This window comes from Trachurus japonicus, chromosome 11 (assembly GCF_045865225.1).
Source record: "Trachurus japonicus isolate A0001 chromosome 11, Traja_1.0".
Taxonomy (NCBI): domain Eukaryota; kingdom Metazoa; phylum Chordata; class Actinopteri; order Carangiformes; family Carangidae; genus Trachurus; species Trachurus japonicus.
The window spans coordinates 7,162,301-7,178,183 of record NC_140917.1 but is presented as its reverse complement, the minus strand read 5'-3'; the positions used below and the strand labels follow the sequence as shown (position 1 = coordinate 7,178,183).

The 15,883-nt window shown below is 39.0% G+C and overlaps 2 protein-coding genes across 3 annotated transcripts in view; both read right to left on the bottom strand.

Moving 5' to 3' along the window:
* The window catches only part of LOC146978104 (CCR4-NOT transcription complex subunit 3-like), a 36,376-nt gene extending 30,960 nt beyond the window's left edge, over nt 1-5,416 (bottom strand). For both annotated transcript variants that reach the window (XM_085790820.1, XM_085790821.1), the window contains exons 1-2: nt 5,237-5,416; nt 132-194 (exon numbers count right to left, since the gene is read on the bottom strand). In XM_085790820.1, the coding sequence (XP_085646946.1) occupies nt 132-156 (25 nt within the window). In that variant the 5' untranslated portion in view covers nt 157-194; nt 5,237-5,416. The remainder of the gene's footprint in view (nt 1-131; nt 195-5,236) is intronic.
* Nucleotides 5,417-8,498: 3,082 nt separating this feature from the next.
* LOC146978103 (coiled-coil domain-containing protein 106-like) lies at nt 8,499-15,151 on the bottom strand. The gene is made up of 7 exons (XM_085790829.1): nt 15,059-15,151; nt 13,242-13,394; nt 12,962-13,153; nt 11,956-12,102; nt 10,405-10,602; nt 9,575-9,735; nt 8,499-8,656 (listed from the first exon to the last, which is right to left on the bottom strand). Exons 1-7 carry the CDS (start codon nt 15,096-15,098, stop codon nt 8,501-8,503), a joined length of 1,047 nt encoding a protein of 348 aa, XP_085646955.1. The 5' UTR covers nt 15,099-15,151; the 3' UTR covers nt 8,499-8,500.
* Between the last annotated feature and the right edge of the window lie 732 nt (nt 15,152-15,883).

Below are 15,883 nucleotides of genomic sequence, written 5' to 3'. Positions count from 1 at the left end.
CACCTGGCACCTGATCAGACCACAACAAACCCTGATGCTTTTTTTATGCATCAGCTCAGGTGTTGGCAGCATGACACACACACTAACACACACACTACACACACACAGACACATATGCACAGTCAGCTCACCTTGAAGTTTCCTTTTATCGGCCATGACTGATGACTAGGATGTTGTCTTCATGCCTTCTTTCACTGCAGGACATACAACAAAAAAAAAGCAGATTAAAAATGATTATTTTTACCAGTGAGACAATAATCAATCGATCAATCAATCAAAATTGATATCGAGAGCAAATTTCATACAAAAAAAGCAGCTTTTATATGATAAAATAATAAACATAGAAAGAAAGACAGACAGGCAGAAAGAAAGAAAGAAAGAAAGAAAGAAAGAAAGAAAGAAAGAAAGAAAGAAAGAAAGAAAGAAGCTTTTACATGATAAAATAACAAACAGAGGAATTAGAAACACTGAGCAAACACTAGAGTGGATGAAAGCCAGTTAATGGTGCAGAATTCAGTAAAAATAAATAATACAAAGGAATAAAATGGCAATATTGCATGAAATTAAAGAGCAGAGATCTATTAAAGCAATTAAATAGTGTTAAATAGTGTAGTAATAAGCACCCAGAGTGACGATAATAACCAGTCGAACCGGATGGAGAGAGATGTTGATGTAAAGGTGAACAGAGAGAAAGTTCATCAGCAGGTGGTTAAATCTGACCTTTAACCCTAAACCCTTCATTATAATCCACTATAAGAATCTGAAACTGTGGGTGAAAGGAAAGTAAAAATGTTTCATTTCTCTGTCCTGCTCCTTTTTCATGCATGAAATGACATAAATTATAAATCATCATTATTATTTTGTCTGTAACGTATGAATTGAACAACGTGTCCATGCATGGAACCATCTTCTCCTCTGTCTGAACCCGCTCCGCTCCGCTCGCCGTCGCCATCAGCTCATGTTGTTGGAGCTTTTTTAAAATATTTTTTCAGAAACTTGCACGTTGAACTCGTCTGGACTTGTTGTTGTTATTGTTGTTGTATGATGGGATGCCTCGGTAACGTGCAGCGAGAACCAGGCTGTGACCACGACGACAACGACGATGATGCATCTACCTGAACTTTATCAGCTGATGTGATGAGACGACGACACTGATGTGAGATAATGAATGGTTTTTGGGGGGGGGGGGGGGTTTTTGGCTTCATCATGCAGGAGAAAAAAAACAAAAAATAACATCCCATAACTGGCTGAGCTCCATGGAAACAGATCCCTATTATTGAATCTTTCATTTCACAGCTGAAATATTGATCTGTGCTGCTGTCCGTCTCCGTCATGTCAGAGTGAGACGTTTCTGAGCGACAACGTCAGATCGTTGGTTTGGTTTTTTTTATATTTAGTATCTATGGAATCGGGAGTAAATTATGTTTTTTTTTTCCTTACAGCAACAGGAAACACGAGTCAGGACCATGGATGTATTAAATATAATACGTCCATGGTCAGGACGGGGTTAATGGACGTCACATCACCGAGCAGCGACAACATCTGATGTGGAAGCTTTACACACTTTAAATAAAATATCTCTGGAACAGGAAGGAGCTGCGTTAGGGTCGTTCTTTGTTTTTATAATACCAGAGGTTTTACTGCGGTTTTAGCAACGACTACAGTTAAAGGAATAGTTCACCAAAAAATGAAATTCATTAGTCATTATTGACTCACCCTCATGCTGATGAATACTCCAGTTTTTTATTCCTCAAAGTTCATCTGGAGACCTGGGAGGCCGGTTCGTAGTCCAACGAAAACTTTATATGAGAGTAATAGGGTCCATAAAACTACACAAAAAACATTTAACATTCCTCCACACTGCTCGTCCACTGCAATCCAAGTGTCCTGAAGGGAGATAGTCCAGAGTTTACTGGAAACAACGTCATTTAGGACATTTTTAAAGCCTAAACAGTCCTGTATTGAATTTGTGCGGACACACGGACGTGACCGGACTTGCCTCAATGACGTTGTTTCAGGTAAGCTCTGGACTATCTCCCTTCAGGACACTTGGATTGCAGTGGACGAGCAGTGTGGAGGAATGTTAAATGTTTTTTTTGTAGTTTTATTGACGTTTTTGTGTCGGGCCCTTTTGACTCTCATATAAAGTTTTCGTTGAACTGTTAACCGGCCTCCCGGGCATGAGGGTGAGTCACTAATGACTATTGAATTTCATTTTTTGGTGAACTATTCCTTTAATGTAAACGCGTTAATCCGACTAAAACACTCAGATGATGCGATTGGAAACCGGTTTTCTTCGTGACGTTCAACTTGAGCTATGAGCTGTGCATGGATCAACATAAATCTCACTAATAACTAATTAAAAGCTTTATATTAAATTATAAACGAGTTAAAAACCTTTTCTTTTGACTCACTTGTGCAGCTGCTACAGTCACTAAATGTGTCCATGTCCTTGTACCTGCTCTCCAGAACAGTTCATCATCACGGATCATCTGTTTTAACTCAGCCTGCGGCCTTGGGAACATCTACTACCAGCTTCGTTAGGCTGATAAAAAAAAATGTTTGGTGTTTTTATTGTTCGGCAGAGAACGGCATGTTTCTCTTCTCTAGGACCAGATGTCTAAACGTCGAGGTGTTTAATGTTTCCTTTCTTCCACAGTAAAACATTACAGTTCAAAGTTGGGATTTCAATTTCACAAACACGAGTTCAGCTTCGGTTTAAAGACAAAGTTTTAAACAGGTTCATCACATTCAGACACGGGCCGTTAAACAAAGGCTTTTGTTTTATAGCACAGTGTCCGGACACAGAACCTGCTCTGAACTCGTGGCCTTGGAGCTGTAGGATGAATATTTCAGCTGTGGCTTCATCTTTTATCAATTAGCTGTCTGAATTTTACACGTCTATAATTAAACATGCCAACAGAAATCCTCTGAGACGTGTTTTATCTGTCTTTATCTACAGAGCAGAGAGAGTCTCGTGTGAGTTTCATCATCAGGAGAACTGACAAGGAAACACCAGTGATTTAAATTAGCGCTTTTTTTTTTAACTACTCCTTTCACATTGTTTGCAGTCTCAGCTGTCACTTTTAACACCATGTGTTCAGCTTCTCTTGTCTCTTCCTGCGTTGCTTTTTGTTAAAGTGTGACTTACACAGTGTGAAATTAACAACAGTGAGATAATTGTAAAAAAAAAAATAAGTGGATGCAGCAGCAGTGAGTTCGAGCTGTTTAAAAAAAAAAAAAAAAAACACTCAACTGAGGAGCAAATTAACCTAAAATTAAAACGAAAAACACACCGACCGCATCTCATTTGTCGTCTGTCTGCAGAGGACGATTTTCCGTTTGTGTATGAATTAATTTCGGGACTCAGCAGCTTATTAAAAGATAAAAGATAATATGCAAAAACACCAGCAGCAGAGGTGTTGAGAAGGAAAACCTGCACGACTAAACATTTGATTTGGGGACTCGACGTGATATATTATTTAGATCTTTTTATTGATAATGGATGAGGACACTCCCAGTTGACGGTTTTCTGAAATACACCATGTTAAGATGACGTTTTAATAAAATACAAATAGACCGACTCTGTGTAGACTAAATATTAGAAACTCAAAGGTTTAAAGTTTTATTGCAGAGCTGCACAAACTGCATCCTCAAAATCCATCAGCTAACCTGGCCTCTTGACAATAAACTGACATTATAACTTTAATCAAGGTGGGATTTGTTGCTGGTGACGTGCAGCAGAGTGCATGTACCAACGCTGACTATTGGTGCTGTTGTTTCTGTGGCTTTTATTGACCAGAGAAATACAAGAATTATTTAAATTATCCTTTAGGTTTGATCATGTTGTAACATGTTCTCTCCTCTGTCACTTTCCTAAACATACATAAGAAGTGAGTTTATACATCACCCTGCCTTTGTGATACCGCCCGGTATCAATAATATGATTGATTGATCATATTGCAACAACAAACTATAAAGGAATGTATCCAATATTTATATACAGCTCTGGAAAAAATTAAGAGACAACTTCAAAATGATCAGTTCCTCTGGTTTTACTATTCATAGGTATGTGTTTGAGTAAAAAATCAACAATTTTGTTTCATTCTATAAGCTACTGACAAAATATCTCCCAAATTGGAAATAAAAATATTGTCATTTAGAGCATTTATTTGCAGAAAATGGCGTTTTTCAGACCTTGTATAATGCAAAGAAAACAAGTTCATATTCATTTTAAAACAACACAACACTACTTTATAAACTTAAGAAGAGTTTAGAAATCAAAATTGGTGGAATAATCCCAATTTTTAACCGCAGCAGTGTTTTTTATATATATTTATTTATAATCTTTCTTCCTCATTAAATATGATTTGGTTCAGGTGATCAGCTAAGTAGAGCGAGGTGAGCTTGTGTTGGAGTTCAATAGACACTGGAATCGATGGCTGCCATACATGTAGAGAAGCTGATTTATTAAGAACATTTTGGAGTGGTCTCTTCTTTATTTTTTCCAGAGCTATATATATATATAGATATAGAAATAGGCCTACTACTTATTGACTTTGTATATTTGATCTTTGTCTGTGTTGTGACACATTATACATGCAGAAGCTGCACTGGGTGTTTTTATTTTGGTTCAATCCTCCTCTCTATATGGATTAACACACCACTTTTAATAAACAGACACTTATCTATATTCGCTGTAATATATCTTTTCCGAACAGATGCTCATATCTGGACCAAGTGAGGACACACACACACACACACATATGGCTACACATTAACACACACTCTCTCTCTCCTCCTGTTTCTTGGTATCTTACCATCCATCCAAATCTTAAAATCTCTCTCTTTTTTTAGATGCGTTTCTTTATCCGGTCGGTGGGATGTTTATTATTATTAGCTATAAACAAACGGCAGCTCGCGGACAACCTCCGCGCGGACACACTTCAAAAACAAAACTCTGTACTACTACTACACACACACACACACACACGCACGCACGGACACACACTCACACACACTGAGACAGACACACACACGCCGGGGCTCCTCCGCCGGGGTGGGAAGTTGTGTTTCTCCGTTAAATAAGGAGCGAAGAGCCGCCGCTTCTCACCGGCTGCGCTGTTTGATGTGGGAGAAGAGACACAATTTGGAAAAGAGGAGAGAGAGAGGGAGAGAAAGGAGGGGGGGAGACGACAGAGAAAACCATCACCGTCGGCCTCCGTAGCCCACTCACCGGGATGTGTCCGAGTTACGATTCCTTTCCTCGGTCGCCAGGCTCCGGTTAAATCTTGAACGTTTCAGTAGAAAGGTTTTAATTTCTTAAAAAAAAAAATTCACAATTCCCCTCTCTCGCTAAACAATCACTCCGCACATCCAAGATGGCTACCAGGAACACCTCCTCCTCCTCCGATGCCCTGTTGGACCCGAGTCCCGCCCACCTCGGGCTGTGATTGGCTCGCCGCGGCCGTTCCCGCTCTCCGATTGGTCGACGCTCGCCGTCCGTCAGAACGGGCTGTTTTTACTACTTCCCGTGCAACTCGCGCCGGGATTGGACAGATTGCAAAGGTGAAAGCCCCCTCCCCTACCTCCCTCCCCCTCTGCCGGCCGCAAGGTCCTCTGGGAAGTTGAGTTCACCCCCTTCATGGTCTTGCCAGCTTATCTTGAGGAGGTTATGGCTTGTTTTTCTTCTCTAATTATGCATAAAGAAATGTATAAATAAATATGAATGACTTTTATTTTGAACGTGTCTAAGATGAAAAAACTTGAAAAATTATGTAATCATGAAATCATAATATGCACAAGTTTGAAAAAGGAGTAGGAAGAAGTATGCACTTAAAAGTCCCACCCCTTACTACTCATCATGGTTTATTTATATCTATCTACTACATAAATATCCATATCAATATATATACTACACAAATATCAGTATATTACATACATAAATACATGGGCTACATTTCCTATAATACAATATATTCTTCTATTTTCTTTATTTGTCCCACAGTGGGGAAATTTGCAGGGTTGCAGCAGCAGACAACAGCAAAGAAATGTATAGGACAGATAATAAATAGTGGATAGCAATAGCAGTAAAAAAGAATGAAAATAAATAAATGAATATATAGAAAGAAAGTAAAAAAGTTCAAATTTTCAGTTAATTACTTGATTGTTTCTTTTCAAATGAAAATAAAATCAAGCTTTATTGTCCCTTTATACTTTATCACACATGGTGGCATTAAACTACACACGTAAGTACGCACGACACAACTAAGAGAGGGGAAAACAATGAATACACAACAATAAATACGACACATTATGATACATATAGATATACATGGGCAGTATTTACAGTTAAAAACAAAAAATGCCCTGTTCCAGATGTGCAAAAATAATGCTGTCGGCAACATATTGACATCTGCAGTTTCCTCTCAGGGTGATTAATGTCAGTATCTCCACATGGATCATCATAATGAGGTGATTTAAGAAAATAAGTGCCATAATTGGCCATTTGACCTTCATTATGATTCATGAAAATCACTAATCTATGGTGGCTGCGATTGAGGAAACCCTCCAGTTATTGATCAGTTTTAAAGGCTTCATTGTGCTGACAGATGCTCTGCTGACCCCCCCCCCCCCCCTCCCCTCCAATCCCCAAAGGTCACATGGGTCACGTGCTGACCCATTATTAAGAATATGTTTTCCATCCAATAATCTGTGTACTGTATTTCTTAATGATTTTAATACATTAGCCTAATTCTCAAATACAAGCCATGATTCCAGCAGTGTTATTTATTTCTGCCGTGAATTAAACCAAAACCAGAAGATTACACCCATATGTTGATTGTTGGACATTTCATTACAAAGCCATCTGCATTAATCTGCTGCCTCCACTCTCCTCTGATTGGATCCTGGCTGCAGGGATTTGCTCCCATTCAGCCACATGAGCATTAGTGAGGTCCCACAGCGGCGGTGGTAGGTGATATAAGTCCTGATTCACAGTCACAGCGCTGTCAGACGAGGTGAAGGTCGAGGAGTCGAGGAGGATACTCTCTTTCTGCAGAGTATAGACCAGAAAACTGTGAAAACCAGATTCTTCATGAACCTGACTTTCAAACAGGGAGGTCTACAATATATTATCAATTTGTTGTTGCCTTATTTGTATCTTGTGTTGTAAATATATGACTTCTACTCTCGATATAACTGAAAATGAGGGCTTGCTCTCAATGATTCTCAAGATTAAATAAAGGTATACTAGCCTATATATAAAAAAAATATTGAAATATACCTTCACTAGAGAATAACAATGGAGAACAAAAACATGTGGACACGATTGTTGGTTTCACCATAGACTGTGTATGACTGAAAAGGTGTATATGTAAAAAGTAACATTTATTACACGTAAAATATATATATTTTGTTAAAAGCCTACAGACAGAGGGTTAATATAACTCAACATGATATAACATAACGATGAATTATAATTAATCATTATGTTATAATACTATAATGAATTATAATAGACTTGATTCTATTGTTTTGTTTTGAGGATTTGCAGGATAGTCTAATATAGCTATATCATACAAATAAAGATCTATTTTTAATATTTTTTTTTCTTTCTTTTTTATACTATGTCACCATAAATACATTATATCCTAGAATTAATAGTGTTTAGATTCCAAACTATCATCTCAGGAATCATCCATCACGTTTCATTGATCCGTATCGGTAGTTGTAATTCCCCTTTCCTTCCACTGGAGGGCGCTGCAGGCTACAAGCTGCTGTGTAACCTACTTGTACAATGACAAACTCATTGAACTCAACAGTGTTTGTAGAATACATGTGATTTTTTTTCTGCATAACTTTGCCTTCAGTTGTTGATCAATACCTTTTTGAACGAATCAGCTGTTCACTGTTCAAACAGACGACACAACCACAAAACAATGAGACATTCAAAATCATTTATTTTCTCAAATTATGAAACTTTTTGATGTGATAGACATTATCATTATGCACAATTTAAATTAAATAAATAACTCAGGCACTAGATGTGAGAACAAACACACAAATCTTTCAACGATACATCTTACATGTGTATATTTTACAAAACAATCTCAAAAGGATTGTGCCTCAAAATGGTAAATAAATAATAAACATGCCTCTCTTTTTAAATAGAAAACAAACAAAAATATGAAACAAATGAAGGCCAGTCATTTCTGGGATCTGAAAATATTCTGAAAACAAAAATATTCAACACCTTTAAGAGTTTATTTTTTCCAAAAACCAAAAAAAAAAGAATTGCTACTTAACAACTTTGATACCTGCTCTGTAAAATAAAATGTCTTCAGGCCAGAAAATCAGCTGATGTGTCGTCAAAACATCTTTCAACTACAAAAAAACAACGACAAAAAGCTGCATAATAAATAGAAATAAAGATATTTATCTATACAAGTACAGCAGCTTTTACTTTTTGTATTCAAGTTTATTTTCCACCTTTTAGAGCTCAGTTCCTGAAGCGGTAGGAGATGGGCAGCAGCTTGTGAGTCTTCTTCATGGTCTGGACCTTGGCGTGCGTGGGGTCGTCCATCGTCTTGTAGCAGCGCCGGGCGTAGTCCAGGAGCTTCTCCTTCGACGCCTCGAACTCTCCCACCTCCATCACCTGCAGGAACATCAGCGTCGGGATTCATCAACGTGGAGATTTAGATCAGTGATGGATGGAGAAGATTAAATGTCAACAGCTGCTGGTCGACAACGTCCTCTCGTCTTATACAAGAGACAACAGTCAGACACTGAGTTACATATTTGTTTCCTGAACTGAACAGAACTGAATTTATTGTATTGAAAATTAATATTCAAATTAGGACAATTCACCAAGGAAACTAAATAATAAACATCTGGCCAGACATAATGTCCAGGTCTGAACCATAATATATCCACATCAGGGCAGATTCTGACTGGATGTGGATTCAGTATCTGACCTGTCTAGGTGTCTACTGTCCAGACTGAAACTGTTCATCCAGATGTTTACTGGGCCAGAGGAAAAAATCTATCTATCTATCTATCTATCTATCTATCTATCTATCTATCTATCTATCTATCTATCTATCTATCTATCTATCTATCTATCTATCTATCTATCTATCTATCTATCTATCTAAAAATTCTATCTGTACAAACCTAAGGTGAATGGAACTGAGTTTCAGAGCAGAGATAATGGACCTGATAGATTTTCATGTCCACCAGAGGACAGTAGATTTGGAAACTTTGTTTTATTCTATTCTAATACATGTTTGTAGCTTTGGATTAATTTACTAAATTACGGAGGTGTATTGCATTCACTTGAAAAAAAAAAAGAAAGAAAAAAAAGCTGGTTTTCGGAGTAATATTTTTACTGTTTTTCGGATTTATTTATTTTTTTGGATTTAGCGAGATTTCAAAATCAAAATGTAGATTTCCAAAGGAAAAGCCCACTAATTCTTCTTATTTTCACTATGTTCCCTGTAAATTCAGATTGATATAGAGAGAGCAGGACATGAAGGAGGTTTTCTAACACCCCGATGTGTCAGATGTTTCAGACCTTCTCCGGAGCGACCAGCAGCAGCTCAGCGATCGGGGACGTAGAGGCCATGGTGTTCCTGTCGACGCCGTGGATCTGGAAGGCTCTGGACATACTCCTGACCCGCTGGTAGGTGGACAGGATCTTCTTATAGCGGATCAGGACGCCGTCCGGGTCTTTGACTGGACAGAGAGAGAGAGAGAGAGAGGACAAGAGGTTATCTCTGTGTAGGGATAGTTCAACATTTACCTTTAATTGTCGGTGCAAGCTATTTTTAGAACGGTGGAGCAGAACCGTGAGCTGCTCAGAGCTACGCTACGGAGGCTCATTATGGGATTTCTTGGTTTCCCTCTTCAAACTCATCAAATACACAATCCAACAACTCCACAACGCTCTGGTGGACAAGTTGTGACCTGCACATTCACCACGCTATGAGATAATAACACAACGTTACCAGACAGAGTTGTTTTAGAGGTAAATTCAGAGACTGTTGATGAAAAACTGTCCCTGAAGGCAACACGCATCAGCGGTTTTGCATGAATTTCCCTATAAAACAACTCTGTCTGGTAACGTTGTGTTATTATCTCATAGCGTGGTGAATGTGCAGGTCACAACTTGTCCACCAGAGCGTTGTGGAGTTGTTGGATTGTGTATTTGATGAGTTTGATGAGGGAAACCAAGAAATCCCATGAGCCTCCGACGTAGTGTAGCTCTGAGCAGCTCACGGCTCTGCTCCGCCGTTCTAAAAATAGCTTGCACCGACAATTAAAGGTAATGAACCTATTGCTATGACTATAGGGATTATGGCAATGGGCCAATTTGCCAAAATGTTGAACTATCCCTTTACTCACCCCTCTGTCTCTCCCTCCCGTGGGTGATCCTGAAGATCCTCCTCATCTTCATCCTCGGCTCGCCGCTGCCTCGCGCTCGCCCTTTCTTCTTCTTCTTCTCCGCGGTCGAGTCCTCGTCCTCCTCCACCTCCTCCTCCTCCTCCACGTACTCGTCCTCCGTGTAGTAATTATCCTCCTCCAGATGAAACTCCTGTTTGACTGGAAGCCGTGAGAAGTCAGACAGAGATAATTCAGATATACTCGGAGTGCAACTAGAGGAGACTGTGTTGTCCCGTTTAGAAAAAGTTCCTTTAGCCAGTCTGTATTTTCTATTAGGGCTGCTCGTGAATGGAACTCTATCCCAACTCACATTAGAAATATTTCAAATTATGCCTCCTTTAAACACTTTTTTTTTTTAAAAAAAGTGGCTAATTAGTGGTCAAGGCTGTGAACATTAAATTTCCCATCATGTTGTCTGTCAGTGTATTAATTGTCTAGTATTGTTGCTTTTTGTGCATGGCCTCTAATGTGTTTAAAGGGATAGTAGCATTTTTGTGGGGTTGTATGATCTACAAATAGCCCCTAAGTACTTTAATTGCAGTAGCAGACTCTCTGCACTCCTCCCGTTAGCAACGCCAGCCCATAATAGCCCTGCCCAGAGATTTACAACATACATTGTTGTGAATGGACCCAGAGAAACGACCTATTTTCGCGGCCTAAAAGAGGTTTTACCTGAAAAAAAAATACACAGTTCCATTGTTTGCTATAATATAATTTTTTCCAGCCCCTCAAAGTGCAGGAAAAACACAGTTTTTATTTGGACCTAACCAACTGCTGATCGGCGGGCGCTAACCCTGGCCGGAGGGAAACGTAAGTTGGTTAGGTCCAAATAAAAACTGTGTTTTTCCTGCACTTTCAAGGGCTGGAAAAAATTATATTATAGCGAACAATGGAACTGTGTAATTCTTTTCACGTAAAACCTCTTTTAGGCCGCGAAAATAGGCCGTTTCTTTGGGTCCATTCACAACACTGTGTGTTGTAAATCTCTGGGCAGGGCTATTATGGGCTGGCGTTGCTAACGGGAGGAGTGCAGAGAGTCTTCTACTGCAATTAAAGTACTTAGGGGCTATTTGTAGATCATACAACCACACTTTAAAAAAATGCTACTATCCCTTTAATGTGTATAATGTTATTGTGTCTTGTGTACTTTTTTTTTTTTTCCTGTTGATGTTGGTGTTGCTGCTTAATGTTGCTTCTGTTTGAGCTGAGTTTTATGTGTTTGCATGGACCTTCGCTGAGCTCTCTGTCTTTTGTCCACTATTCAGCTTGTTAATCATTGAATGTATTATTTGTATGTTGATAATCAAAAGTTTTTTATTTCTTTTAGGGTGACTTTTAACATCAGTCCAGGGACAACAGATGCAAAATAGCCTTTTGCCTAATTCTGCCATGTTTACATTTGTTTAAATGTTTTTATTAATGTGCAATGTCCCTGATCCTTAAACCTTTAAATAAATTTAAAAAATAAAAAAGATATGATGAAGACACACTTTCTCTCCCTCTCTCTCTCACCTGGGATGGCGGTGGCGCGGCGGGACCGCGGTCCGGGACCCGGGAGGCGTTTGAGGGTCATTCCCGACCTGGTTGTCATGGGTGACGGGGGTGAGGGAGAGCTGGCGGGCTGGGTCTTCACGCTCCGCTGGGGGTCGACACCCCACTCTGCAGATGATCAGAATAAGATTCATAACGAGTGAGGAGGGGGAAAAAAACAAAAAACACACAAGAAAATAGAATATTTCAAAGTACAGGTTGGTATTTCTGAACAAAAACTGAACTGTAATCACATAAAACAAGCTGCTTTTGATCATTTATTAGATTTGACTGTTAAAACTTTGATGTTTTCCTACAACTCATTTGTTTCCAGATTAATTACCTGCTGTTATTGTTATTTATCTGCTGTTATTCATCATTTACTGCATCATACGGTGGCCCTGAAGGCTCAAACACACTGCAGTTCATGCAAAGACACAAACTTCAGAAATTCAGAAAATAACTTTACCACTCTGTCTGTGAACTCTTTTAAAGAAAGACTAGATCATTTCTGGTCAAATAAGGATTTTTTAATATAATTATAATGCGAGGTTATGAAATTGTAGCCTTTGTTTGTGTGAGAGATTATTTTTCGGAGTATTCTGATATACAGTATGTACTTAAGTGATATTATGTATGGGTTATTGAAGTTTCTATTGGTATATTTGTGTTTATTTTCTGTATTTTGAGTCTGATGTAGAGGATCTATATCCTGGATCAGATGTATTTTCATTAAATTAAATTAATTAATGTTTTCTCAGCTGCTACCTGGTCCGTTACATTTATATTTCCTTTACTTTTCAGATCTATTCATAGTTTTAGTAACCTACAAAGTTGTTGTGTTTTTTAAAAATTTGCCTTCATTGTTTATATAACCACTGCTTGCTCCTTCTCCTCTACTCTCCCTTCCTCAACCTGCCGAACCGATCACTGATCGATCTTCTGTTATTGCTGATATTGATCGGCCTCGCTGCATGATGCCCCTCACCGTCCGGAGGCCTCAGGCTGACGATGAAGCGATCCAACTGGCAGCGCAGGAAGTTACGCTCCTCCTCCAGCTCCTCAATGCGCTTCTGCAGCCAGGCGTTCTTCTCCAGGGCGACGTACAGGTGAGCCCGCAGGTTCGAGACCAGGATGAACGGGCTGTACTGAGGGTGGGGAAGCTCCGACGCTACCGGTTCTGCAGGAAAAAAAACAAAAAAGAGGACGTGAACTTTGTTACCGATACATTATCGTGGAGGTCAGGTGTAGTAGACGACGTGGCGTACCGTCCATCATCTGCTGGCCCTGGTTCAGGTGGTAGGTTGGAGGCCGCTCGATGCTCTCCTCCAGGGGGAAAGAGACCTCGTAGGCGTCCAGATACAACCCTCCTCCTCCTCCTCCTCCTGGGGCAGAGGAAGAAGACTGGGGCATGTAGTCCTCTGACAGACAGGACAACAGAGAATAAGAGTCAAACACTGTTAAATATCATTTTAACCATCAAATACAGTGTAAAATACAGTGTCTTGCAGCTGATATGGGACAATTAAAGTCTTATTTAACATGTGCATCTACTGTTGCATCAATCAGAGCTGCAGCAGCAGAGAAACTTTCAGGCATTTTACTGCAAAAAGTTGTTCTTCATTTTACGCTTCAGTTTCGGCTTATCAATAATGATTAGTACTTAGGAAATAGGAAAAGATGTGATCCACCTGTGCAACCTGAAAAATATTCAAAAATGATGGTAGAAAATATTCATAGCAGTTCTTCAAAGGTTTAGTTTTTATCCTTTTCACAGCTCAAGATGTTGAATAACATTTTAACCATGTATTGCAGCTGATATAAGCCAATTAAAGTCTTATTTAACATGTGTATCTACTGCTTCATCTTCTAATTCAATCAGAGCTGCAGCAGTAGAGAAACGTTCAGTCATATTACTGCAAAAAGTTGAATATTTTCTGGTTCCAGCTTCTCCTACGTGACGATCTACTGCTTATTTTCTTCATAAATTAAATACGCTTCAGTTTTGGTCATTGTCAGGATGATCATAGGAAAAGATGTGATCCACCTGTGCAACCTGAAAAATATCCCAAAATGATGGTAGAAAATATTGATCTTGGTTCCTCAGAGGTTTAGTTTTTGTCCTTTTCACAGCTCAGAACAAACAAGTGAAATAAAACAAGGTCAAATAGAAAAATGTCCTATTTGCGAAGTTGATGTCAAGATTAATTGCAATAAACAAGATCACAACATGGACAAAGGCAATGTTTAAATCAGAGGAGCTGAAGGTTAAGATGTGTCACAACATTGTTGTGCATTGTCAGCACCATAATTGTTGTGTGTTGCCACACAGGCAACAAGTTATATTCTTAAGACATGTGTTTGGTAGGAGAACAAACACTTTAGATCATCAAATTGATATGAAGTAAAAGTGAAAAATAGTTCTGCCCATATATTGCATGAGTTTTCCAGCCTTTAGTGGGATCAATTGTCTTTACAAATCAATTATCTCCCCAGTTAATATCAATATCACCGGTTCTGCAGCCATAATAACAACTAATAATAGACTAATTAATCACACAGCGGCTTCTGCTTCAGATGCATTAGATAGTGGAGGCAAATGTGTAGCCTATCTACTGCTCTTGCATTTCTTGTTGGATGCAATCTGCATTTCGCTGCCTTGTCTTGACATGCGCAATGACAATAAAGTTGAATCAATCAATCAATCGAAACACATGGAGGTGGTTGAACAAACAGAGCATCAGTAAACCAGTCATAGCACAGAGAACAAGGGTTTAAACTAAATCGCATTATGACTCGGGAACGTGGCCTGAAACTGACTGATCTCATTGATACAATCAATACTTCGACGATAAATAAGTTAAATTTGAACCTTTTTAAAAAATAAAAAAAAAATATTCTCATCCTTTCTCCTGCTCCTCACACTCTCCTCTTAATTAACTACCTTAGCCTATCAATACAAAACACACATCCACACACACAGAAATCAATATTTGCTAATTGTCATTTAAATGCATGAGTCATTTAGTAGCTACGTGATGATGCACAAGGTGTTTGCGCCACGTTAAGTTAACGTCGCTGTTACCTGGCGCCTCACTTCGCTCTCGGCTGTCCGGGGGGTTCATGGCCGAGGACCGGGACTCGGACTCGGATGTTTGGATGATGAATGAACTCGTTATTATTTTATTTTGTCCTCTGCGGCTCCGCTCCGTGTCCGGTTATACTTCAGTAATAGGACGTGAGGCGACGCCGAGCTGCTGCTGCTCGAGAACGACTCCCCGCTGCAATTACCTGATTATAAGTGGCGTCACCAACAGGTGCTCTCTCTCTGCTCCGCGTGCAGTGAGTGCTCACGTTAGTCTGCGTCACGCATGCGCAGAACGGAGCACGCGGAACATAAAGCTCAGGCTGAAAAGTGTTTTTTTTTCTCTTTTCGTTTCAACTTTATTCACAAAAACACACAGAATCAGTCTCTGAACACAGGCGGAATAATAAAAAAGATGATAAAGCACTATGTTGAATACTAGCCTATATCTTCCCTCGAATAATACATAGGCCTACATTCATATTTTATTATTACTACGTCATTTACCGTATTTAGGCTACATATAATCACAACCAAACAGTATTAAAGGGACAGTAGTCTTTAATTCAATATCTTTATTGTCCACAATGTGGAAATTTGTCTTTGGCTTCACCACATAAAACCACATAAAATACCACATGAGATCACACAATAACACACATTAAATAAACATGCCATTCAATAAACAGGAAAAAGTAAAAGAGTAAAAAAGGTGATGTAGGCTACATGGCTCTAAAATTTTTATTAAAAATCAAAAAAATAAAAAGGCTAAGCTTAAAAGAACAACAATAAAATCCAATAGCCTACAATGCCTAATATTTTCTA